The sequence below is a fragment of the Exophiala mesophila genome (genome assembly GCF_000836275.1).
Source record: "Exophiala mesophila strain CBS 40295 unplaced genomic scaffold supercont1.2, whole genome shotgun sequence".
NCBI classification, from domain to species: Eukaryota; Fungi; Ascomycota; class Eurotiomycetes; order Chaetothyriales; family Herpotrichiellaceae; genus Exophiala; species Exophiala mesophila.
The window spans coordinates 3,394,012-3,418,034 of NW_015622505.1; the positions used below are offsets into that span (position 1 = coordinate 3,394,012).

Consider the following 24,023-nt stretch of genomic DNA (forward strand, 5'->3'; position numbering starts at 1 on the left):
TCATCTAGCCAAGGGCAATAATTGACGCATGGAATGATCACCATCTAGTAAATACAGGTAGTACCTATAGTAATTAATCATGAGATATGAAAGTGGAAGGGATATTGAACGAAAAGCGAAAAGTAAAGCAAAGGGAAATCCATATCACGTGACAACTTCCAACACCCATCAACACCTTTGAATTTTCGTCAAAAAGTCCCTTCCATGAGCACACGTTCGATTCGAACCCCCATACCACAACGAATACAACACTCAATTCAACCCGGGTTTTGTGATCCTGAGCAAAAAAGAAATGCCAAAAAAACTTTTAGCACTCTTTGAGAAGCGTGTCATCCTTAGTGCAGGGGCCATGCTAATCTTCTCTGTATCGTTTCAAATTGACCAAATGCCCGAAGGCAACTCAGATTTTGGAGGTGCAAAAACATATGGTGCTGATTTTTCTTGGGGGGAAATTAGTGCCTTAGGCGTCAGAGTCACGAGTGCGGGGATGAAGTTTGGGGTGTGATCATCCCTATTGGAAGCATCATGGCGGCCTAATAATTAGGTAGGCAGTTTAGTTGGATTGCATTCTACGAAGATCACCTGGTGATGATAATGACTTGGAAAGCCTTTCTCGACAAGTCTCTCGAGGAATTTTCGGTTGATGCTGAATTATCTTGTTGGCGAGAGAGATGTGCATACTCCGTACGTACGGAGTACATGCGTGTGTGGTATGTGTTTAAAGTCCACTTTTGACCCTAAGGAAGTGCATCATGCATATGCCTTTTTCGTCCAACCCCAACGCAAGTCATGCATGTGACAAACATATCATACTACTGTAGAGTACAGAGGTCGTGCGTGTGTGTTGAGGTTACACAAAAAACGTGGACATTTTCCAGCTGTACTGCAGCCCGCACTACTGTACACACCAGCAAATACGAGATGCTTGCCCGTCGGAAGAAAAAGAATTGGGATCCTGAACCCAGTCACAACTACAGTAAAAGGCCCACACCTAGGGGGTGGATATATAAAATCCGTAGTCGGCAGTTCTACAGTAGTGCTTTGCCCCAATGCCCAATGCCCAACGCCCAATGCTCAATATCGTAATAGGAGGACGGAACATCTCCATCAATCAATCACTGAATACACACTAACGGATGTGATTGATGGGCTGACCCTTTTTTTTTTATTTTTTTTTTTGGGTGATAGACTCACGGTCCTCGCCTTTCGTCCGAGTGGAACGCGGGTGTGTCCGATGAGATTTCATATTTCCGCACCCCGAATCAAGGCGGTGGTCGCCGTCGCAAACTCGTAGTTCTGGTCGCTTCGCCGTGCTTCACCTTAGGCTTGCCTTAGCCGTTCGTTGGGGGTTTGAACTATCCCTACTCGGCTTTGGGTCTATGATCCTGGGCATGATGATGATGATGATGATGACAATGACAATTTGAGAATTAAAGTGGAGATTGCGAAAAGATAACCTGCGGAGAGAATACCTGAATTCGACAAGAGAGAGCGAGATACATGCAGCACTGTGGAAGAGTCGAAAAATGTTTTTTGATTTCCTAGTTTCAATGCGCCTACGAAATACTAATGTACTATACAGTGCCGTCTATGTTTACTGGTACCAACCCAGTTAGGCTGGTTACATAAGTATGCACACATGGGATTGCGTTAGTATCATTGGATACCCACAACCCGGCGGCATTAACGGACGGAGAGGACATTTCCGCTACCCTGGTCGTTGTGTCGTAAGTATTTACGTACATCAAGTACATATGATAGGCGTATGTAGGTGTATTGATGTGCCACGGGAGGCAGGCTGCAGCCTTACAGGTGATCAGGGGGGGGGGTTACAGCTGCCGGTAATGGTGATAATCAGCCTGTATGTCAAGGGACAGGCCGTGTAACCGTCATGAAAAACTTTTTCCTTGTCCCAATGAAAATAATAACAACATTGCCTCTATTGTTGATTTAATGGTTTTGTTACATTGATGCGCTCACTCCGTAGTGAACGAATTGATGGTTTGATTGTGGGGACAGCAACTGATTGGGGCAGCTCTTCCCGAGATGGCCGAAGAAGGTTCAGAGGTCCAGAAGGTGGCTGATGATGATGGCTGAGATGGCGGCGCCCGACGGCAAATGAGAGACTTCGCATTTCAAACTAATCCTAAAACGGAAGTTTCCTTGGCATTATCGAGTGAATTTAGCAAAAATCTCCACGGAAAAAACATTTTCCTGACCTCATCAAACTTCATCCGTGGCTTAAGTGGGGTTCTCCGCGGACAAATAATGATCCTTTCCAACCCCTGTCTCTCCTGTCGTACAAGGTTATGCCTGTCTCTGTTTTGAACGGTTTGACTGGGGCTGCAAGTCTGGATCGCCCTGTGAGGGGAGAATCTCGCTTACTGGTTCGGGAAGTGATTGCCAAGGATCTCGAGGTTCTTTTGGAGCTGGTCGTTGGTATCGACTAAGCTGATCGGATACACCCACTACCGATAATGTACCAATGTACGTACAACGTACATTGTCAGTACAATGTCACATTTTCTTGATCATAGTTAATATTATCCTCATCGTGAGCGTGGGATATTTGCGCATTCAGGAAGCGTATGTGGATTGTCTTACTTAGTGTAGTATGTGTACGACAACCTGGGCATGTGCTGTATGACTGAAGATACTACCTAATAACGACTCTACATCCGAGGTCCGAGTTTTAATGTCTCGAGAAAGTAGTGTGTAAGAATTCGAGACTCGAGTCCATTCTCTAAGCGACTTTATTAGCATTCGAAATGATGGACGTCATCCACCCTCGAGCGATTTTGTCCTGTTTTACTGCTTCTGTAGTCAGAATGAATGGATTGGCATTCATGGCTCGCTCTATGCGATTCACATCGATGTCGGCTCCGCGCGCATCATATTACCGACTGTCACTCATTCTTCAAGTCATATACCCAGTAAGTGAATGAAACCTGGGCATATGCCTTAAAGCCAATCATGCAGACATCCACTTTTGTTGAGGTTTTTTCCCCTAACCAAAGTCTTCAACCCCCTCTTTCTCTGTTAGAGTTGAACGATATGCGGTCTTTTCCGTACAAGATCTATGCATTTGAAGATGTTGTTCGTCGTGAAAAAGTCGTGAGAGCCGGAACGACTCGTGACTCCACCGCCATTGGCACTGTTTTGATGGCATGTGGACACCACATGCACCAGGGTACAGCCAGGCAAGGTTTCCAAGGTTGAAACTCTATCAATGCCTACGAAACACCAATCCCCTGGCCGAACCAGGTGATTCAATCCTAGGCAGTAGCCGAGTCGTCATCATCAGTCTTTTTCATTCGCGGGGTGCATGGCTGTCGATGGCCGTTGTTGGCTGCTGGCAACTCCGTCGGTGAGGACCGACAGGGATTGCGAGAGGCTTGAATGAATGATGTACACAAGGGTAGAGATTCGACGAGAGCCTTACGCGCGCACGAACCAAGCTCTACTGCCGGATTGTCTCACCGTTTCTCCATCTAAAATCTCAGGCTGAGTTTAGGGTGGGCTATTGGTCGACCTCAGCTTCAATCTCACAACTTTCACCATGTGTACGTCAAAAGTGGCTGATTGTGGTGGCATTTGTCTTTCCACTATAAAGAGGCCTGTCCACGTCGACCTTGGCTTGGACGATGGTCAGTGTACAGTGTCCAACGGCTGATGCGTTGGCTTGATATCTCCGTCCCATGCCAGCAACCGAGGTCCCACCTTATCAAGCGGTGGTGTTTGAGCACGAGCTCGCCCTGGCCAAGATAGATAGATGCAAGGTCCTTGTTGACCAACGCATGGACCATCGACCTTCCGAGGCGGACGAAATTGCCCCCGAATAATAGATCAGTATCCATCCTTCCTTAGTTGTCCTTCCACGCCGCCTCTGCTTGTCCAGAGACCAACCAAAACTGAAAGAGGAAAATTGCTCGACTTAGAAGGGTATCGCAAGGGGAAAGGCAAGCATAGCATACAGAAACATCTGCACAGTCCAAGGCTGCTTGGAATCGCAAGGATCACGCTCAAACATTCATCGTTCCACAAATCCATCCTCTACAGGCCGAAATTCACCACCATCAACCCCTTCTCCTTCATTACCTCCATATAATCCACGTCCAAACTCTGTCCAGTATTCATAAATCGCTCATTTTGCTTTTCGTAGACTGCGGCCAGGGACTTTCGCGTTGCTGTCGTGTTTCGCCCAATGCTGGTGTTTTCCATTGATCGTATCAAATCCAACGCGTGCATTCGGTTATGCCCGTCGACGCTGGCGTATCCCGCTATGAAAATGGGCATGACCAGGTAGCGACAGTCTGATCGTTCTTCACCCAGCGCTTTTCGAGCCATGTTGATGATTTGGTTCGATGCCACTGCAATCTCCGTGTCGTAGTCGGGTGGTGTCTCAAGTCGTTGCCCTGGCCACATGGACGAATGCGAATAGATGATGCACGATCGGTAGAGCGTTGCGGCATGCTCGTATAGCTGCCTGGATCGATCCGGCAACGAATTCTGGCGTTGTGAAAGTATCATGACTGCCGGTGCCGCCCATAGCTGTCGCAGTGCCTCCTGCACCTCAAAAACTTGAGATTGTCTGATTCTCGTCGCCTGATTCCGATGCAGTTGATCCGATACATTAAAGCTTTTGTCGTTGCGAAATTCATGCGAGAGCAGTGCCAGCCGTGCTGCGAGCAGAGTCACTTCGTAATCGAGTTGTAGAATGGTCGGCAGCGTGTCCAACTCCTCGCCCATCACCACGCTCGAGCCATCAGGACCCAGCGGGTACAGATGAAAACTCGGAGGTGGGATGATATCGTTGTTGAGCATGGAGCTCACAAATTCGCCGCGTCCTGCGCCACTGAACAGAGCATCTAAATCAATTTTGAAGATCCACCAAATAATATAAGGAAATCGTTCTCCTCCAAACAGCTCGCGACGTAGATAGACAATTCGGAGAAGAGTGGATAAATGTTGTGACCAGAGGTTGGAATCGTCCGCTTCGGCCGCAGCAATCTGGCTCTAGTGTTAGAATGGTCATGATGGTGATCCCGCAAGACATACCTCGTAAACAAGAAGAAGGAAATGGGTGAGAAAGGCTCCATCGGAGGACAGATCTTCGGGACCCTTCAGAGTGCTTTGCAACGCTGGCAGTGCTTGTTGGTAGTGCTGCAATGCATCTAGTCGAGCATTCCCATCGTTGGAGGACAAGCTGAGGGCAGAGACAGCCATCATTGCATGAAATAACTGGCCAAGGTCAGTCAGGTTGTTTTGCGCAGTGTATGCAACACGTACAGGAGTAAAAGTAGCAGCTGCGGCCTCGAGCAGGTGGACGCTTGAACCCAGCATGCCGTCCAGTTGACCAAGCTCTGCAGGGACTAGTTGCTTCCAAACAACATGGCGAAATTGTCGAGAGTAGATGGCTTCCTGGCTTGTACTCTGTGTAGTGTCCATTTTCTCGGGTTCCTCGGTGATGGCGGCCTCTTCCGAGGATTCCAGTTTGAAGGAATTTTGTTTGAGAAGGGGCGACAGGTGGGGGCGAGAAACGGTGGAGCCAAAGGTGGTCCTTCGAGCGACATCTTCAAACCGCGGGAGGACTACAATGTTGGGATCGGTGGAGGCCGCGGCGGATTCAGAGGTCTGGTCGCGACCGATACCACTGCTCAGCGATGTGGCGACGGAGCCACGACGCAAAGGGGAAAGGAATTCTTTCTTGACTTCGCTGTCGTCGCCGTACTCAGGAAGGTGCTGGAAGCTGTCTTGGTTGACCACGACATTGTAAGTTCCGGGGCTGGACTTTTCGGCCTTTTTCTCACGTTCTTCGTCGGTGGTAAGTGAGGCAAACGGTGGAAGATCATCCACGGCTGTGGTCGACGTGTTGCTGGTCTCGGTCATGGCGGGAGAGTTTGCTATAGAGAAAGTCAGTGCACGGGGTCCGAGCGGGGGAAGCGAGAAGAGAGCGGCGCGCAAACTAACAGTCCCATATTGAGCTGGTGACAATGGTCACCTCCTGCATACGCTCCAAAACACGGGGAGTGTCATCGCGAAAGGCGAGGCGAGGACTGTAATCGCAGTTGTGACCAAGTCGAGTACATTGACCACAAACAGGTCGACCTTCATCACACTTTACTTTGCGAGTGCGACAGGTCCAACAACCGGTTCTTGACCGTGGGGGGAGGCGGGTTCTAGGGGTGACTGTAGGCGCAATGGTGCCGAGATGACCACTCCGGCTAGAGCTAGCCGAAGACGAATGGTCATCCTTGGGGGCAATAATGGGTAATCGCAGCGGCTGTTTCCTGGACGAGTCTCCTCGTCTATCGTCCTGCATTACCAATGTGGCTGTTAATGTCATTTGCGAGTTGCGTGTTGAATGAAGCGGGCTGGCGAGGGCGACTGGGATATGAACCAAGGCATACACGTGGCAAAGTGACGCATGTATTGCTCAACACTCGGCCCCAGGAGCCGCGGAGACGTGGCGATGGCCAGACTCGTTGGAACCAAAGGTGACTGGCTGCAAGAGTAGTCTGATCGATCGAATACAGCTGGAGGACGGCGATCGGTAGAGTCACGATCTTGAATAGAGGGTCGACGGGTACATGGACCAGTGGTCTCGGAGGGCGCGAGGTCGAGAGCTGGGACTAGATCTGGGCGGTGCCCAAAAGGTCGGAGGCGAAAGAGAGGAAAGAAGAAGTAGGTGAAGAAGATGAAGAGAAGTGGATAGACAAAGCAAAGCAGAATGAGCGAATCTTGAAGCAACTAAACGACATGACAGGCCATAGGTTGATGGGTCTTGATTAGGGTGCTGTGGTGGGCAGGCCTTGGGGAGAACATGTCATTGCGCACGGCGACAGCCACAGGTCGGAGCGACTGATTGATTGGTGTGCCACTCGCGGTCAGAGGGTATTTGGGGGGGTGTCGACTAGTGTTGAAAATTCTCAGATAAGGTGTGAAGCCTTTTTCGGCTATTGCATCTGTTCAACGGCCAGGAAGGAGACTGGTGAACCGGGGGATTGGATGGTGGATGCATGGCTTCATGGATGGCTCGAGACACCGTACAAAAGCCCTATGGAGACAAGACTGGAGACGGTAGACGAGGAGACAAGCAGACAAGCAGACGAAGCACGACAGGATTGCGGATGCAGATCTGCAGCAGAGCGAGAGGAACTCTCCAAAAACCCACTTCCTTCCTTGCTTGGTCCCCTCTCGCTCCTTCCTTGTCTCTCACTCGCCCAAATCCTGGCAGGCGCTCCACTTCGGAACGGAAAATCATGGGTCCGAATTACGGAATGGAAAATCTAGTTCGGCCGAGGAATCCGCCTATTGGTTTCTGCAATCCTGTCAAGGCCCCTCCCTGGTCGACGCCCAGATGCCTCTTCGACTTTGGGCTTCGTGAGACTTTTTTCCCTACGCATCCACAGGCCCTAGCTTTGTGTCTCTTTTGGGTTGTCCTATCCCTCACGGTTCGATGCTACGAAAGGCTGATTTCCTGGGTTTGAAAATACTGTTTGGCTGAACTCTGTTGACCCTGTTGAGCCTGTTGAGCGAGGCAGACCGCTTCCAAAATGGTACCAACCATCATCATCAGTGACCACGGTGACATCATTTGACAATCTCTAGGCATAACTGGGCAGCAATACAAATCCCTGGAGCGCCCACCCCCAGCACGTTCTGACTTCGAATGAGGTGGGCCTTTCAATTGCCGACTTCCGGCTCTACCCATGCCATGCCACGCTCTGCCATGCAGCCTTGCACAGAGCCCAGCTGAACCAATTCCGACGGTCAAGACGGCTTTCTCTGGATAAACTTTGTGGGGATCACGAGCTTCACACGTTCAACAGGGGTCTTCGTGCCGCCTGCAGCCTGCACCCGTCGGGCTCCAAAAGCACAAACCTCGAACTCCAAAAAACCGTGCCATGAGTCCGCGTCCCTGAACCATGGCTCCGGTGCAGATATGCAGCCAATACAGGCCCATTTACATTGCAGGGCCGGAATCCCTACGCGTCTACGAAGTACGTACATACGGAGTACATTCGTCCTTAAGCGAGTTAGGCGACATACGGAGTATATCATCCGCTCCGATCATTAGCCTGACGAACCCGGTCGATCTCTTCGCGTAAGGGCCTGGACCGCTCGGATTCGTACCAACCATCCAGCATTCTGGCTAGCGTGTCCGAACGTTGGCCGCAGTTCTGGGCCACGGCCAGTGCGAGAGACACACGTGACTTTCGCAGATGTTCCGGCTCAGAGGCTTGGCGGTCGATACTGGCAGAATCTCCGGAGCCAAGAGCCGCAAGCGCTAGGGCAAGTGCAACTGCCCGTGGTTCTGAGGCAATTCCTTCCCTAGCCGACTGAGGCCCTTCGCCGCCTTCCGCCGACCCATTTTCCCCTGCGCCCGAGCCCAAGGCTGAGGCTGAGGCTGCGTCTGCGGCATTTCCCAACGTCTTCTCAACATCACCTCCTTTCGTATCACGCCGAAATCCATCAACTCTTCTGCCTTCAGGTCGCTGTTTCTCCATCAAAATCTTTGCTCCTTCATATGTTGCGCGGTCAATCTCGCTTGTTCGGAGTCTCCGTGCTTTTCCCACAATTTCCAACGCAGCATCCAGAACCTCTCGCCGGGTCTGGGCAGTTAGTTGTTGGAACAAGCACGAAACAATGGCGCTTATGGTGTCTTCCACTATTGACCTAGAACGCGCCGGTTGGTCAGTTTGTTTCTTCTGGGGCCGAAATGTCTTACCGTTTGTCGAAACCCTTGCCACCGCTTTCGTCAATATCCATTGCATCTTTGTCGGTAAGCTCATCCATTAGCTCGACTAGGTAAGGCACAACCTCGTCCGTCATGTCAATGTCTTTTCGTGCCATTACAAATTCTCCCAGCGCCTTGATCGCATGCGGTCGGTATCCCGCGTTGGTCCGCTTTGCTTCTCTCAATGCCACCTTCTTCATTTGCTGTGTTACCTTGACGTCCTCTCGGAGCGACCCGGCCTGACGAACAAATTTCGGATACACTTCAATCACTTCTTCTTTCCCTTCCCATGTCTTGCCGTCCAATGACGCTTGCATGAGGTCCCATAGCAACAAGGCTTCACCCGGGGAATATCGTTCTGTCACCTCCATCGTTTTAATCAATTCCGCTACGGCAAAGCAGCATGCATGCTTGATCGGCCACAACGGCGATTTGATATGTGTCGAAATGAGTTCCACAATCTCCTTCAAATAGAGGTTGATTGCGCGCGACCCACCAATGTTGTCTTTCCATGGAACATCAAACCGTTCGCGGACTTCCTTGTCTGTATCTCGGCGCCCAATAAAAGCAAAGGGAAGGAATGTCGAGGCTGAATTCATAAACACATCATTGGCCGCTTTTGAGATGGCTTGAATGATTTCCCCCGCCACCGACCGATGCATTAGCTCCTCCGACTCAAAATACAGTTTTTGGGCATACTTGCTTGTTGCTTGGATTTCCTTCTGAGAGCCCAAGCGCATCAAGTAACCCAACGACGTACTAAACGCCACGCTAATGGTTGCGTTACGATCCAGTATGTGCTTTCTCGTCAGTTGAATGAACTTGTCGGCATATGGTCCAAAGGCAGCTTGATGACGAATGACCAGCGTTGTCATCACCCGGCTCAGACCAACTTTCGACGGCAGTCCGATAGCTGCACGGTAGGCATTCGAAAGTCGTTGCATTGCATCGTCCATGACAGGGTTTGACCCTTGTCCATTGACCACTACCCCTTCCATTGCGTCTGCTCCATCGACGGATTCGTCGTTTGGCATCGTAATACTTTCCAGGCAGCGCTCCATTGCTTCGGTGACCGGCGATGCGTTGATACTCGACACTCTCATCTTGTCCAGTTTCTCTGCCGTCAGTCCATATTTGTCAGCATTCAGGTGAAGGTAATTGATGCTCTCATGTTCCAACGAGCTGAGAGAGACCACTAGAGCCTCCAGGACTTGAGGCGCAAAAGGCTGAAGTGCTCTAGATGGACATTTCTTGACCACTTCCAATAATGTCACGATGGCATACTGTTGAACATCTTTTCCTGCACCTCCGTCCATTTGTTGTAACAAGAATGGCATGGCATGATTCAGCATCGTTCGAGACCTCTTGGTATTGCCATCGGTTTCCAAATTGCGAATCAGCATACTTGTAAGGGTTCTGCACAATTTCATCGCAGCTAAACGAACACTTTCTTTCACATCGTCCAAAACCTTGAACGAGACTTTCCAGATTTCATCCAAGTATTTCTGGAACAGGTCGAGATCTCTCCCTTGAACAAGGTCTGATATGGCTGCACAACTTGCTTCTCGCACCCGCCATTCTTTTCCTGATAAAACACTCTTTAGCAGATCGTCCATGATCAGGTCAAAATTTTCACCAATGACAGCATTGGGGTCCTTGACCAAGGCCTTCCAGATCTCGTTCATCGATCGCTGAACATTTGGGTTGGGATCAAATCGGTATCGGAAAAGTTTTGGGTAGAACTTTTTGTTCTCCGCAAGATACGTTGAATCAGCCAGGACATTGCCCAAGCCGAATCTGCCAAATGCAGCTCGGCTGGTCCAAATGGCGTTGTTGGACGCCAGGTTCATGAATCGGTACACCAAACTGGGGTCTCCCATCTCGGTCGCCAGATTGACAATATCTTTGTATGTAGTGACTGACTGGCCACCTTCAGTCGGCAACGCTCCAGCATCGAAAAGCTCGGTGTCCTCGTTGACAGTGCCGGACATCTTGGCCTTGTTGCCTGTAAATGACGATACCAAGTCTCTAACCAGATCGTCGCGTAGAGATTTGTCGCCGTGTTCATAGACAACACTTAGTCCTCGTGATCCAGTCTCCTGAACAATCTCGTCGCGATCACTCAGGAGTCGAGCAAATGCTGCTTGAGCGTCCCGAAGACGTGATTTGATCGGCTCCGCATCACCGCAATATTGTATCAAGCACAACAACCATATTGCCGCAGCTTTCTTTTGCGAAGGCCGAGTAGTTCTTGAATCCTCAATGACTCTGCTCAGCACATCCGTCATCAGGTCTTCTCGGAATCCCCATTCAGGACGCTGAGCATCCACGTCAAACTCGGTAATGGTCGAGGTCGACTTGAAGCCTGCCAATGCCACGGCTAATGATTCTCCCAGAGCAAAGTGAAACTCGGCACGCTTAACTTCGTAAAGACCAAGGATGCGATCTAGCATTGTTGGAGTTTTCGAATCTGTAGTGCCGGCGCCTTCTTGAACATCGTCCTGAGTGTTTCCCTGAGATAGAAGCGCAAAGACTGGGCCAATGGCGGAGGCAGCAGGCTCGCTTTCCTTCTTGGACTCGGAGACCAGTTGGCTGAAGATGGCAGCTTCGACAAGCATATCTTTGATGTCTGGAGTGCAAGAGGCCAATTGACGGAGACATCTGAAACCCGTCTCTTTGAGTGACTTGTCTGTTGAGGTGCGAATGACATCGCAGACCAATTTGAAGGTCGATGTCAATGTGGTCGCTTCAACAGCTAGACCTCGTAGCGATCGACGAGTCAATGTGAAGACCGCTTGTAGCAGGTACCCGCGAACTCGGTGGACTTCCTCGCCAATCGCATTCCTCCACGCAGAACACTTGTCCAGACCAAGGTTGATGAGCACATCGGCGTCATCCCGAAGTGAAGCGAGAATACCGTAGATTCTGGCTGCACGGCTCTGCACTGCCGCATTTGAAACAACCAGTGAGGCAGCCTGGAGCCCAGCTTCGGCTACCAAGGGTAATAGATCGTTTGGTGAGAGAGAAAGCAACTCAAAACAGAAATCGCCGCAGTCCAGTGATCCCTTGGACAATCCCATCAGAGCCGCTTGTACCAGTATGACCTGCATTTCAGGCTGAAGAGATTGCAAATGAGTGCGGATCTTGACACGGACTTCTTGGTCATTGTTGACGAGAGCATCAATTCTTTGGCGCCAATCGGCTGACTCCTCAGGCGCAAGACTTGTGTCTTTCAAAGCATCGCAGACCAGGACGTTGCGACAGAACATGACGGCCGCAGCGAGGACATGTGGTTCAGTCAAGATTTTCTTCTGATTTGCGTTGGTGTCGTCTGTTGTGACGAAGAAGCGTGTGACTAGTTTCTCTAGATCTGGCAAGGCTAGCTTTTGGTTCTGTGAGCTGGCATTGACCATTCGCAGATTTGAAGCATGCCAGTAGGGATCGAGGCCGCGGACGCCCTCTTCGGCAACCTCACGACGGTCTGAAGATGCTAATGCTAGGACGTTGATAAATCTTGCGTCAACATCGTGGAACGGTAGAACCTTGTTGACGAACCTGACGGCTGGGTACTTTGTAGTGTTGACGGTAGGGAAGAAGTAGACGGGGTCCTCGTCGCCAGGGACGGCGAGAACGTTCCACAACAGCAGGTCTTTAAGTCTTTGCGTTGAAGTGTCGTCAAGTTGGGTAATTGTGTTCATGACCCGACCGATGGCCTCTTCGATGCTCCCCTTGATGTCTCTGGTTGTGTCACAGCGCAGACTAGTGAAGAGCCATGTGATGAGGTCGAGAGTGCGATGTCCCGACTCGGATTTGGGGGTACCAGGGCCAGAGCCAGTGGCTTTCGATTCCTTTGCAGCGGCTAGCAGGCCGATACTCTCATAAGCTTTGGCACGCAGCTCAGTTTCTGCAGCAGAACGGTCATTCATGGAAGGCCACCCTTGCATTTCAATGTACTCCTTGAGAAGATCTTGGACACGATGGCTGATTTGGCCGAGTGTATTACCCACTCGCACCGTCCAAGTCAGGTAGGAGAACAGCGCAGTCCGCAGTTTGGCGGCCTCCAGGCCGGCATTTGTGGTATTGAGCTGGGACTCTATCATGGCCATAATCTCTGTGGTGCGGCTCGTGGAGGTCTGGCTTCGTGATAGCAGAGACAAGATTTTGGTCTGGAGCTTTGGCTTTGATCGCCGGTACAGTGCGAACAACTCGTCGACATTGGATTCCGCTTCTAGGTCGAATTCGGTCTGTTTGAAGAAGATGTCGCTCATGTTGATGGCGGAAGCGTTGGCGTCTACGGCCATGATCACAGCAGGCAGGAGACGCTGTTGATCGGAGAAGATGGATGTGAAGAGGAATTTGGCAATAGGAAGAACGACTTGGGAGCGGCGCCGGAAGTTCTTGTCCATAACAGGGCGGAAGTCTTCGTCGAGAGACTGCACAGTGGATGCGTCTTTGGGGTCGTAGAGCAGAAAGTCGCAGATCCGCCGCACAAGGAGATTGGTCTGGAAGTCGGACAGGGAGAACGTCGCTTGCAAGGCTAAATCTTCCTTGCTGTGCCGGTCCGGCAGCTTCCACTTGCTCAGGACCTCGAGCAGGAAGTCAAAGGCAATCGCCCACATCTTCCGATCAGTATTGTCATAGCCCTCGGCCTTTGGGATGGCAAACTGTAGAAATCCTGGGAGAGCCTCAATCGCCTGCTGAGCTTCCAGTCTCGGTAGACCTTGTTCGATGAAAATCAGACAGAATCTCCGGACAAATGCATTCTCGGCCTCGCGGAAGGTCTTGACCAGAGCGGAGACGGGTAACTTGATATTCTGATTGATTTTGAGTCGTTGATTGAGATACTGAGATACCTTAATGGTGAGATTGCGATTGCGTTCAGTTGGAGAGGCCAATTTCAGCAGTAGAGCGGGAAGGAATTTCTGGAGAATGGCCTCAAGCTTCTCATCCGTCGATGCCGAGGCGATGCGGAGTTCGAGTTGTGAGATCAAATTATATTCTCGTTGCTCGGGGTCGACGGGGGCCGCGGCGGCGTTGGTGGTCGATGCCGACGCCATGAATGCTTATGATAAATAAGGAGAACTCGCTTGTTCAAGGACGAACCATGACTTTATTGTTTATACGTCTGAGCATGGGTTTGTTGACCTGTCACTCGTGGAGTCGCTTCCCAAAGGTCTAGTTTGATGAGATCTCTAAAGTTAGGCCAACAATTGGCATGATCAATTCTGGCTTCAGAGGACAAGAAAATGGAAGTTGCTTGACGAGTTTGTGGGATCGAAAGCAAAATCTATCGAACGGAGTAAGGCAACAAAGATGCTCGTCATCGACTAAGATGACTTTGATGATGAATTGGACTTGTCGTCCTGGCATCCACATGGCCACCTCGAAGTCCACGTCGTCGAGGGAAGCCTTGCCTCGGAGTCACGTGCCCATATGTGGAAAGCCTAGGTGATGCCGCCCTATCCTGGTCTGTGATCATAGTGCATAAAAGGTCTGTCCAAAAAGCGGCGCCAAACGAGGATACTTTAAGCTTAGTGATATACGGGCCGTGGGTTGTGCCTGCCATGCCATGTGCCACTCGTGCCTGCCTGCGAGCATGTCCGTGGATGCTGTTGCCTGAGGCCTCCGCGTGACCGACCCTCTAAAAGACAAGTCTCTGTCGAACACAATCCCTGATCAACTCACCCAATACTATCTCGTAGTGAACAGGGATTATGCGTATGCAGACTTGTCCTACTGGTAAGGCCAACACTTCAGCTGGTGTATTGCAAGCTCGAACCTGTCGCCAAAGGGTCTGCGGTTCCTGAGCGTGACCATGACTTTCAATCAAAGGGCTAGAAGAGACCTCCATGCCCAAGCAACTACGGATTTCGCAGGTGCGCACTACCTCTAGATCCCTGAATCCCGAGTCACGTTCATTCATGGACGCCTAGTCACAAGCGAACCGAATCAAGCTTGCTCGCGTGGCGCCGTGGCACCCCCTTCATGAAAAACAATGGCCAAGGTAGGCTGCACGCGTGGACAGGCGTTACCATATTCAGCCTTAATGCTTCTGCGCCCCAAATCGCATACTGATGGCTACTCATGTGGCCGCTCTCAGCTGCAGAAGGAATGGTTTGCCTGCCGACAATACCATTTGCGCCCAACGGGGCAACAATGCTACACCACGCAGTTCATCTGTCGCCGGTCCTTCGTCCAGCATCTGGACAGTATGGATCATCAACACGTCTTTGTGTCAGCCGTTTCCATGTCAGCCCATCCAGTCTAATCGGCCTTTATCATGCCTGGGGTTATCCGTAAATTGATTGACAAAGCATTTGCAAATGAAAGCCCCAAAACCTCCTCAACTGAGTCACCATGGGGCATACTGGAGGTGACGTGCAAGTCGGAGGGCACGTCGACGGAAAATCCCGTTGTAGAGTCAGTCTACGCAAGTGTTTTACTGTTCCGTTGGACTTGACGCTGATGCTAGCAGTGTCGTTTTCGTCCATGGGTTAAATGGAAACCGTGAACGCACTTGGACCGCGAAGAACGGAATATTGTGGCCTCGAGACCTACTCGCAGACGAGATCAAGAATGCAAGACTTCTCACCTTTGGCTGGGATGCTCGAACATACAGCAGCGATGTGCTCTCGGCCACGAGTCTGTCACAACATGGAAATAATCTCCTCCAGGAGCTCAGCATCTATCGTCGTAGCACAAATGTGCGCGCCTTTTGCCGTTCTCTCTTTTTGGCCCGAAGTTTCGCTAACTGACTGCTAGACGAGACATCTCCCTATCCTCTTCGTTGCTCACAGCTTAGGAGGCCTTATATTAAAGAGTGTATGCTTCTTCATTCAGCTTGACTCCAAGCACAACCATATCCCTCCATTCTGACTGTCCCAGGGACTGGTCAACGCCCACTTAGCCACCTCCGATCATAACACACATCTTCGGGAAGTCTCTGAGTGGTCCTACGGAATCATCTTCCTGGGCGTTCCGCATCAAGGCTCCGGCGCCGCTGGGCTAGGAGAATTTCTGTTGAACCTCAAATCCGTTTATCTCAACACGGACACTAGATTTGTTAAACACATGAAAGAGAAATCAGAGTGGCTCGAGAACAACATGATGCAATTCGCCAATATCAGCAACAAGTTCCATACCTGCTACTGCTACGAAGCCTTTCCAGTGGTAAAACATGGTTTGGAGATCCTCGTATGCTTGATTTCCATGCCAAAGAACTTAAATCTGACATTCAGCAGATTGTGCCATTTTCTTCGGCCGTGCCGCCTGGACAGCGAGGAGGAGAAATCCGGCAGTTCATGAAGAACCACACCACAATGACAAAATTCGAAAACAAGCAGGACAATGACTATCAAGCTCTTCGACAGATGATCAAAGAGATGTGTCGAGAAGCAGCTACATGGACTGGCCAGAAAGCGGGTAGGTTGCCTGTGTGAATGCAAGGGCTGACAGTCCTGCACGTACGCTTGTTCATGCTGATACCCCAGACTTCCATATTGATGAGAGGCACCGCTCTTCTGCCGGCACAATTGTTCCTGACCTGGGATCCGACAAGTTTGAAGTGTCCTTTGATTCCGTTCCGACCAACAACGCTTTCTTCACTGGCCGTCGAAACGAGCTTGAAAAACTATGCTCTATCCTTGTGCCGAAGACTGATACCGGCCATGATACAATGGGTGGGGCTTTGGCGCGTTCACCAGTCTCTACCATGACTGCCGTTTTACAAGGCCTGGGCGGCGTCGGTAAGACTCAAATCGCCCGAGAGTTTGCCTACTCATACCGACACTGTTTTACCTCGATCTTCTGGTTCGACGCCCACAGTCTCGATACCTTGCTGGCAAGTTTCGTGCAGCTTGCGGAACAGCTCATTAGCCGCTACAAGGACTTGCTTTCCGGTTTAGTTGGCGTGGAACATGCCGGTGTCCAGGCAGCTTTTCAGCTCGACATGGTCGGATCTATCAATGAAACGGGCAACGTATTGCCCAACTGTTCGAAAAAGATTGTGGGGCCAGTCAAGAAATGGTTTCAAGCCCAGGGCAACGGACAATGGCTGCTCATCTACGACAATTACGATCATCCACAGCGCTACAAAATTGGCGAGTATTTGCCCAATTCAGGGCACGGAGGTAGCATATTAATTACGTCCCGCCGCGATGAGTGCTATACCCTGTGCAAGCCGGAAAGTTTCCTGAGTATAAAGTCAATGACGTCTTCGGAGGGCATTGAGCTGCTTCTCAAATACTGCAATGTGGCTGATAGTTCCACTTCGGGCGCAGGTAAGTCCTTTGCCAGTGGTTCTGACAATTATACCCTGACGCACATCCAGAGTATGAAGAGGCACGTCAGATCGTCGAAGCACTGGGACATCTACCGCTGGCAATTGACCTTGCTGGTTCGTACTTGAGAAAGCGCAGATGCCCGTTGAAAAATTATCTCAAGATCAAAAATAGAATGTTGAAAACACTCAACGACAAGCCATTGAACTGTGCAGAGTCGTACGAATACACCGTTTTCACGACTTGGGAGGTCTCCTTTGCCGTGATTGACGAAGACGATCCGGAGTCGGCGGATTTTCTGCTGCTATGGGGCTTTTTGTCCAATGAGAAAATTCAGGTCGAGATGCTACAGCGAGGGATGGGCCTGGAGGACGATGAAGGTAAGCACGTGCTCATTTACTCCTGTCCTTTGCTGAATATCCACTCCAACTATGTTTCTCATCGCTGGAGCGCATGCCCTAGTGCACGTGGACAGTGCGAAATAGGATAGGACCACTATTGTCCTTTTCTCTCGTATCAAGAACCGAAACCGGAGATGATGATGCGTTTACGGTCCACCCACTTGTGCACGAATGGGCTCGGATCCGCCAGCCTAATCAATCGCGTCGATTATCTGCAGAAGCGTTGTGTGTTGTAGCGTCCTCGATCTTCGAAGCGGAAATATGGACTACAGGCTTTCGAAAGACTGAACATTGGGCGTTTGAGCGACAGCTCATGGCACACATCGAGGCTACGAGTACGCACGTACGTTCTGCATGGTCCGACAGTGAAACCTTCTATGAGCACGCCGAGCATTGGGTCAAGTATGCTCATGTTTACTTCTACCTGGGTCGGTATCGCGAGGCGGAAGAGATCTACAGTGGCGTTGTTACTGCCTACCGGAGCCATCTTCAGCCTTCCGAACCAAAGCTATTGAGGGCTGTAAGGGGTCTTGCAACCATCAAACGTTTTCAAGGCGATTATGAAGATGCCCAAAGACTTTACGAAGAAGCCAGAGACGGATTCACAGAAACGCTAGGGCCGGACGACATCGAAACACTCCAGACAATTCAGAGCCTAGCTGTGGTATATCGGCACCTCGGCCGCCTGCAAGACTCAATAGCGCTGTACGAGTGGGCACTTCACGGAAGCAAGCGCGATGACAATGGCTTCTACCGTAAAAGCGGAGCGGGTCACCATTACACGATCCACACAGTCTTGGGCCTAGCGATCGTGTACCAACACCGTGGACTATATACAGAGGCTGTTGAACACTACAATGAAGTGGTCAGCCACCGTGTGAGCAAACTTGGTCCTGACCATCCGGACACGCTTGTGGCTAAACAAAACCTTGCGGATGGCTTGGGCCGGAAAGGCCAATACCAGGAAGCAATGCAGCTTTTCAAGGAGGTGCTGGACTCTAGGATCTCGCATCTCGGACGTCAACATCCAGACACCCTGCGTACAATCGACTGCATCGGAATACTTTATCGCCACCAAAAGGAATGGGCAAAGGCGCAAACGGAGTTCAACAAGGCGTATTTGGGCAGGAGGCAGTCACTAGGGGACTCCCACCCTGACACTCTGGCTACCATTCAAAACATGGCTGTTACCTACCGTGAGCAAAGCAAGGATCATCCTTACGATACCGACCAATTCAACTTCTATCTTAGAAAGGCCGAGGCCGAATACAAAAAGGCTCATTCAGGGCGTAAGAAAGCGCTGGGCGTTGACCACACTGACACGATGAAAAGTTGGGAAGGCCTGGCGCTGATTTCTGAGGCTCGCGGTGATCACGGGACTGCGCGAGACTACTACGAAGATGTCAAGGCTGGCTTTGAGAAACATCTTGTGCCAGAAAGTGACGATGTGAAAAGGGCGGGAGCGGCACTGAGACGTCTGTCAGAGCTATTGGACGCCCGGGAGATATACCGGTGAGGAGCTCGAGAAGAGAAGAATCATCGAATCAAGTCAATGTGGGTAAGCTCAGTTCGACCACGGTTGAATTAAGAGTACCAACATGGGTGATTGAGTATCGTGTGCGCTGCAAATGAACTCCACGAGTATCCTGTGATGACCACGGATGACAGTCACTCGCCCAAGGTGGCCGGGGGTGCGTTGACAACAACTCCCAGCCCAGTTCCATCATCGACCTCACCATCCAGCTCAAGGGGCAGCTTGGTGAAACGCGCCAAACCGGAAAAACGCCTGAGAGAGGTCAGCAAATTGAGAGTGGACAAGTGGAGGAGCTCTCAGACCAGCCTCTTTCTGCGCCATTCGTCAAGAATGAAGACTCGCAGTTGACGGTCAGCGACCATAGGCCAAGACGGTCGTTGTCATCCTGTGACAGAGTCTTGATGAGATTCGAAGCGTCTGGGATCCTCGTATAGGTTGAAACGCCACAGGTGAACGCTCCAACGGTCTTGGTTGTGACATCTTCATATGCTCGACCGACAAGTACATGGCCGATAGCCACGACATTCGCAGCGTGACTGCACAGCAGAATCGCCTCATGTCCATCTTGATCAGCTTGCGCAATCAATTGAGACAAGATTGCAGCGAGGCGGTCATGGAGTTGTCGGATATCTTCACCGTGGAGGATAGGCGGCGACAGGGAAACATAGTCCAATGAACAAGCTGGGAATTGGTCTTTTAATGCCTCTAGAGAAGAAGGGGTGTAGTCGTGAGCGCCATCAGCGCCAAACCATTCGCTGTCCAACAAAGATAAGTCAGCGCGAGCCCCATAGTCCCAGGGGAGGAGGGTAGAAGTGAAGAACTTCCTCATTACCCTAATCCGTGCTCGACGCGCAGGGGAATTTCGTTCTGCTCCTCTTCAGCGGCGAGTGCCACGGTTGGCGAAACCGTTTGCAAACATCTAATCAAGGGACTTGTGTAGATGGCATTGATACGAGGCTTCAGCCTAGCCGCATATATTGCCAATTCATTCGCTTGTGCGAATCCATGAGGTGAGAGCGATGCATCCGCAGGCCCGAAGATGCCTCGAGCTCGTGCAGCCTGACCTTCACTATCGGGCCATGTTTGACGGTACTAAAACCCCGGCGATGATTTGAGCTCAACCAGGACATGCAAGAACAAGACAAATAGAGGACGTGAGGACCACTTACGCCGTGCCTCACCACGTAGATGGTTTGTAGAACCATCAAGACAAGTTAGGTGAGGTTTGTAAGGCTGAACACAAGCGAAGATGAAAGGGGGGCGGGGGATAGGGCCTTGGGAAGGATAGTAAAGAAGATGGTATGATAAGATAGAAGTAAAGCCTGACCATCATGTTGAATGATGAGCTGAGCTGTCTCATTATATCACCAACAGATACACGGCAACGCCCATCTTTGGTTTTGGGTGGAGGTGCAGGTAGAGGAGAGGGCGCGAATCGAATCGAATCACATCACATGCACTGCACACTTACTCGTACATCTTCTTAGATCCTCTGCCTGTGCCTGTGCCTGTGCCTGTGCCTATTGACCAAGCCGGCCGGTGAGTGAATGCAGCTAGACTGTAACAGAACCAACACCCTTCGTTTTCACCTTCGCCTTCGCCTTCGCGCCGGCGTCTGGTCTGATCTTCGTCAGGCATCCGTGGGGTAAAAGACCAGTCGACTCTTTTGGGCTGCAATTGGGCACGTGAGAATTCGCCCATGCCCATTAATAAAAATCCCATGGAGATTTTAGCCTGAATAGACCAAGTAGGTATGGTAAATGATGTGAGAAATTTGAGTCTTGACCATGACCAGACACATGTTTGGTGAGGCGAGTTTGAGCGACAAAAAATCCAACAAACCGGATGTTCGTTGGGAATCTTGGGTAACGTAACGTGTCTGCGTATCTTTCGACGAGTTGAGGATTGGGCAAATCATTGACTTGAAATTTTAAACAGATGGTCAGGATGATCTCGCCATCACTGTTGCTTACCATGTAGCTGTAGCTTGGACATTTAAATATATGTATGAGTGTATCAACTCTAATTGTGTTGTATGTGTGGTGACAGTTATTCTTGTTCATTCCCGCCTTTACAAACATCCCTCCCCTCCCGCCTGAGGGTCCTTTTAAACTCTCCATCTCATCTCCATCTCCATCTCCATCTCCACCCCCACGCGCATACTCCCGTCCCGTTATATGACAACCTGGCGGTGAAATCTGTGCCATTGCAATGAATGCGACAATAAACTGGTTATATTCATGGATATCTGCAAGTCAATCAGGAGAGGCGGCATTGGCGGCGCCCTCGTCAGCCAGTGCACACTCAACAATATCCGACACCAATGAGAAACCTAACAAAAACCCCTACGACGCCATTCTCGATGAAAACCAACACGACCCTATCAAGATCCAGAGATTCTGTGAGAATCAACGAACAAGTCGAAATGCGAAATTCCGCACACAAATTCTGGACCCTCGTTTCCAGGGTTTCAAACGAGATGAAGTCCTGTTCAATTTGATTAATGTACCTGGGTTTACGGATCCAAGAAATAATCTATGTGTGTGGGCTCGACCGACGCGGAAAATCATGGATTTGGTGTTGACGTGCCAGGAGGAATTGAGGAGGATGAGCCCTAGTAAGTAAAGCAAGCAAACAAGAAATCCAGAAAGGAAGCGAGCGGATGAATTATATGACGGATCAATCTTGAGAATATTGACTAATTGAACCCACTCACCTCGTCCAGGCATATGGCTAATGCCACCTGACTGTCTACATATGACGGTATTGGAAATAGCTCAATCCCTGACTCCCCAAGAGCTGCAAGCCGTGGAAAACACCATCTCTCCAGCCGTTACCACCCTTGCATCCTACCACATGACTCACCGCACTCGACTGGTGAAACCAAAGCTATCGTACGACGATGCCGCCATTGCATTGACTTTTGTGCCTGCGGCAGGTGAGCCAACAAATATCGTATCGGTTGAGGATTCGAAAAGCGACGTCTGTAACGATGAGTACACGTATCTGCATCTACGGCGCGACTTGATCCGTGTTTGTCATGCTAAGGGTGTGCAAATCGGAGCTAGGTACGCAACCACGAGTTGTCATTTGACGATCGCGAGGTTTCTTGGCGACGAGGACTTTGCCGCGAAGAAGGCGTCGCATTCACAAGGAGAGGGACGGCTGGATCACGAGAAAGTGGTGAACTGGGTGGAGATGCTTGATGCTATCAATGTGAGGCTGGAGAGGGAGTTTTGGCCAAAGGTTGGTCGAGTTATGCCATTTGGTGCTGGAGAATGGTTGGTTGGTAGTGAGAGAGGTTTGGATGTGAGGAGAGGTCGGCTGTGGTATGGTGGTGGAGAGACTTGGGAAGCTGGTGATGGGTTTTAAAGTCATTCGAAGACTCAAGGGCTTTCTTTGGACGAGCATGTTTGGGTGTCGTTGTTTCTTTCATCTCGGGTTTGATTCACAGCACGGGGTTTGATGGGAAGGATCAGGGAACAAACAGTCAAGTCAAGCGGCACGCTTGTACTTTCGGAGCACCTCAATGGCGCCGCAGGGAATTAGAATTGTAACCTAGGCCAGCCTGATTTTAGAAATATGCACACATTATCTGCGACGTGAGATACACAAGGACTCGGACCTTCCGGCTCTCATAAGCTGCATCCATCAAGAGCAAGCCTTCGACAGCTCCGCTGTATCTGATACCTCCAAGGTGGCAAAAAAAGACTCGATTGCGTCAACCACCAACTCCTGATCCGAGTCAGACAAAGCATAATACAGCGGTAGGCGAAGGACTTGTTTGCTTGCGTGCGTGGTGTGGTTGTCCTCGCCTATGAAGCGACCCTGAGAAGACCCCATCCGTGAAGAATGAAGGGGCACATAGTGTGGGCTGGTTTGGATAGAGCGATCCTTCATGAATGCCTGTAGTCTTGCGCGCAAAGTGGGGTCCCTGAGCAAGATGTAGAAGATATGAGCATTGGGTTCGCAGTTGTGAAAGTGGTCGGGCGGGATGCTGATATATCCGGCTCGGTGCGATTGAGTGTTGAGTAGGAGATGGCTATATCGTTGGTGTAGATACTTCCTTCTGTTGAGAATCGTCTCAGCCATCTCCAATTGCGACCAGAGTAAAGCAGCGAGGACTTCAGACAAGACGAAATTGCTCCCGACAGTCTGCCAGGAGTACGAGGGCGCTTTGCCAGAGAGGTGTTGAGCCCGATTTGTGCCGTTCTCATACACCAACTCAGCCCCATCGACAAGGCTGGGGTCATTGACGATCAAGGCACCGCCTTGGCCACCAGCGGTGATGTTCTTGGTTTCGTGAAAACTGAAGCAGGCGAGGTGTCCAATTGAGCCTAGAGGTCGGCCTTGGAACGAAGCCTGTAAACTGTGCGCAGCATCCTCAATCACAAGAAGATGATGCCGTTCGGCAATAGACATGATGGTCGTCATGTCACACGCCACGCCGCCATAATGGACAGGCACAATGGCTTTGGTCTTGCTGGTTACTGCTTTTTCAATGATACTTGCATCAATGTTCATTTGACCAGGGATGATGTCCACGAAGACAGGGACTGCACCGCGACTGGCAAAGGCGTTTCCAGTAGAGACAAAGGTATAGCTGGGTAAGATGACCTCGTCGCCAGGTTGTAGCTTGGCGATGAGGGCAGCCATGGTCAACGCGGCTGTTCCTGACGTGGTCAAGAATACTTTGGCACACGAGAGTTGCTTCCCCAACCACTCTTCGCATTTTTGGGTAAATGGCCCTCCGCCCCCAAGAGAGCCTGATTCCAATACCTGAGACACATATTCGAGTTCATGTTCAGACCGCGCAGGCAGTCTTAGAGGGATCATGTTAGAATAAAGGGGAGGCGGGTTTCCTCGTAAAATTGATGTCGAAATTCAATGCCAGAGCATGGATGTCACTGTCCACATGGAGCGCAGGTGTAGTGGATCAATCTTTCAATCATCTCATTTCAAGGTGTTGAGCATCATCATCGGCGTGAAAAGGCAATGACAAGTATTAGGCTTAGGTCGGACGCCTTGTGAAGAGAAAGAGAGCACACCATCGTACGTTTCAAGCGGTT

The 24,023-nt window shown here is 50.6% G+C and overlaps 7 protein-coding genes across 9 annotated transcripts; 3 read left to right on the plus strand and 4 right to left on the minus strand.

The window, feature by feature from the left end:
* Positions 1–3,559: 3,559 nt before the first annotated feature.
* On the minus strand, positions 3,560–7,110 carry PV10_03009. 3 transcript variants are annotated; one of them, XM_016367397.1, is made up of 4 exons: positions 5,971–7,110; positions 5,290–5,903; positions 5,059–5,241; positions 3,560–5,010 (listed from the first exon to the last, which is right to left on the minus strand). In XM_016367397.1, the coding sequence occupies exons 1-4, from the start codon at positions 6,344–6,346 to the stop codon at positions 4,054–4,056; spliced, it is 2,130 nt and encodes a 709-aa protein (XP_016226915.1). In that variant the 5' UTR covers positions 6,347–7,110; the 3' UTR covers positions 3,560–4,053. The 3 variants fall into 3 exon arrangements, with proteins under 3 accessions (XP_016226915.1, XP_016226914.1, XP_016226916.1); XM_016367396.1 differs by having other exon boundaries at positions 5,059–5,903; XM_016367398.1 differs by having other exon boundaries at positions 5,290–7,110.
* A 487-nt stretch (positions 7,111–7,597) lies between these two features.
* PV10_03010 (uncharacterized protein) lies at positions 7,598–14,101 on the minus strand. The gene is made up of 2 exons (XM_016367399.1): positions 8,732–14,101; positions 7,598–8,679 (listed from the first exon to the last, which is right to left on the minus strand). Exons 1-2 carry the CDS (start codon positions 13,795–13,797, stop codon positions 8,061–8,063), a joined length of 5,685 nt encoding a protein of 1,894 aa, XP_016226917.1. The 5' UTR covers positions 13,798–14,101; the 3' UTR covers positions 7,598–8,060.
* A 919-nt stretch (positions 14,102–15,020) lies between these two features.
* PV10_03011 (uncharacterized protein) lies at positions 15,021–17,509 on the plus strand (the record flags this gene model as incomplete). Its single annotated transcript, XM_016367400.1, has 7 exons — positions 15,021–15,160; positions 15,216–15,444; positions 15,503–15,562; positions 15,626–15,934; positions 15,982–16,162; positions 16,231–17,019; positions 17,070–17,509. 7 exons carry the CDS (start codon positions 15,021–15,023, stop codon positions 17,507–17,509), a joined length of 2,148 nt encoding a protein of 715 aa, XP_016226918.1.
* Positions 17,510–17,733: 224 nt separating this feature from the next.
* On the plus strand, positions 17,734–18,936 carry PV10_03012 (uncharacterized protein; the record flags this gene model as incomplete). The annotated part of the gene is made up of 1 exon (XM_016367401.1): positions 17,734–18,936. The coding sequence occupies one exon, from the start codon at positions 17,734–17,736 to the stop codon at positions 18,934–18,936; it is 1,203 nt and encodes a 400-aa protein (XP_016226919.1).
* A 57-nt stretch (positions 18,937–18,993) lies between these two features.
* PV10_03013 (uncharacterized protein) lies at positions 18,994–20,308 on the minus strand. Its single transcript, XM_016367402.1, has 4 exons — positions 20,124–20,308; positions 19,787–20,046; positions 19,257–19,709; positions 18,994–19,206 (listed from the first exon to the last, which is right to left on the minus strand). Exons 1-4 carry the CDS (start codon positions 20,157–20,159, stop codon positions 19,089–19,091), a joined length of 867 nt encoding a protein of 288 aa, XP_016226920.1. The 5' UTR covers positions 20,160–20,308; the 3' UTR covers positions 18,994–19,088.
* A 671-nt stretch (positions 20,309–20,979) lies between these two features.
* On the plus strand, positions 20,980–22,561 carry PV10_03014 (uncharacterized protein). The gene is made up of 2 exons (XM_016367403.1): positions 20,980–21,571; positions 21,680–22,561. Exons 1-2 carry the CDS (start codon positions 21,166–21,168, stop codon positions 22,324–22,326), a joined length of 1,053 nt encoding a protein of 350 aa, XP_016226921.1. The 5' UTR covers positions 20,980–21,165; the 3' UTR covers positions 22,327–22,561.
* A 44-nt stretch (positions 22,562–22,605) lies between these two features.
* Positions 22,606–23,790, minus strand: PV10_03015 (uncharacterized protein; the record flags this gene model as incomplete). The annotated part of the gene is made up of 1 exon (XM_016367404.1): positions 22,606–23,790. The coding sequence occupies one exon, from the start codon at positions 23,788–23,790 to the stop codon at positions 22,606–22,608; it is 1,185 nt and encodes a 394-aa protein (XP_016226922.1).
* Between the last annotated feature and the right edge of the window lie 233 nt (positions 23,791–24,023).

What these genes read in the sequence shown, in the direction of transcription:
- PV10_03009 (XM_016367396.1), bottom strand. Translation starts at nt 6,346, where the DNA reads ATGACATTAACAGCCACATTGGTAATGCAGGACGATAGACGAGGAGAC. An exon ending in CACCAGCTCAATATGGGACT is followed by an intron (nt 5,904 to 5,970) that starts GTTAGTTTGCGC and finishes CTTTCTCTATAG; the next exon opens with CAAACTCTCCCGCCATGACC. An exon ending in TCCTTCTTCTTGTTTACGAG is followed by an intron (nt 5,011 to 5,058) that starts GTATGTCTTGCG and finishes CACTAGAGCCAG; the next exon opens with ATTGCTGCGGCCGAAGCGGA.
- PV10_03010 (XM_016367399.1), bottom strand. Translation starts at nt 13,797, where the DNA reads ATGGCGTCGGCATCGACCACCAACGCCGCCGCGGCCCCCGTCGACCCC. An exon ending in GGCAAGGGTTTCGACAAACG is followed by an intron (nt 8,680 to 8,731) that starts GTAAGACATTTC and finishes GGCGCGTTCTAG; the next exon opens with GTCAATAGTGGAAGACACCA.
- PV10_03013 (XM_016367402.1), bottom strand. Translation starts at nt 20,159, where the DNA reads ATGGTTCTACAAACCATCTACGTGGTGAGGCACGGC. An exon ending in TCTACGTGGTGAGGCACGGC is followed by an intron (nt 20,047 to 20,123) that starts GTAAGTGGTCCT and finishes CCGGGGTTTTAG; the next exon opens with TACCGTCAAACATGGCCCGA. An exon ending in AATGGCGCAGAAAGAGGCTG is followed by an intron (nt 19,207 to 19,256) that starts GTCTGAGAGCTC and finishes GACCTCTCTCAG; the next exon opens with GCGTTTTTCCGGTTTGGCGC.
- PV10_03014 (XM_016367403.1), top strand. Translation starts at nt 21,166, where the DNA reads ATGAATGCGACAATAAACTGGTTATATTCATGGATATCTGCAAGTCAA. An exon ending in ATTGAGGAGGATGAGCCCTA is followed by an intron (nt 21,572 to 21,679) that starts GTAAGTAAAGCA and finishes CACCTCGTCCAG; the next exon opens with GCATATGGCTAATGCCACCT.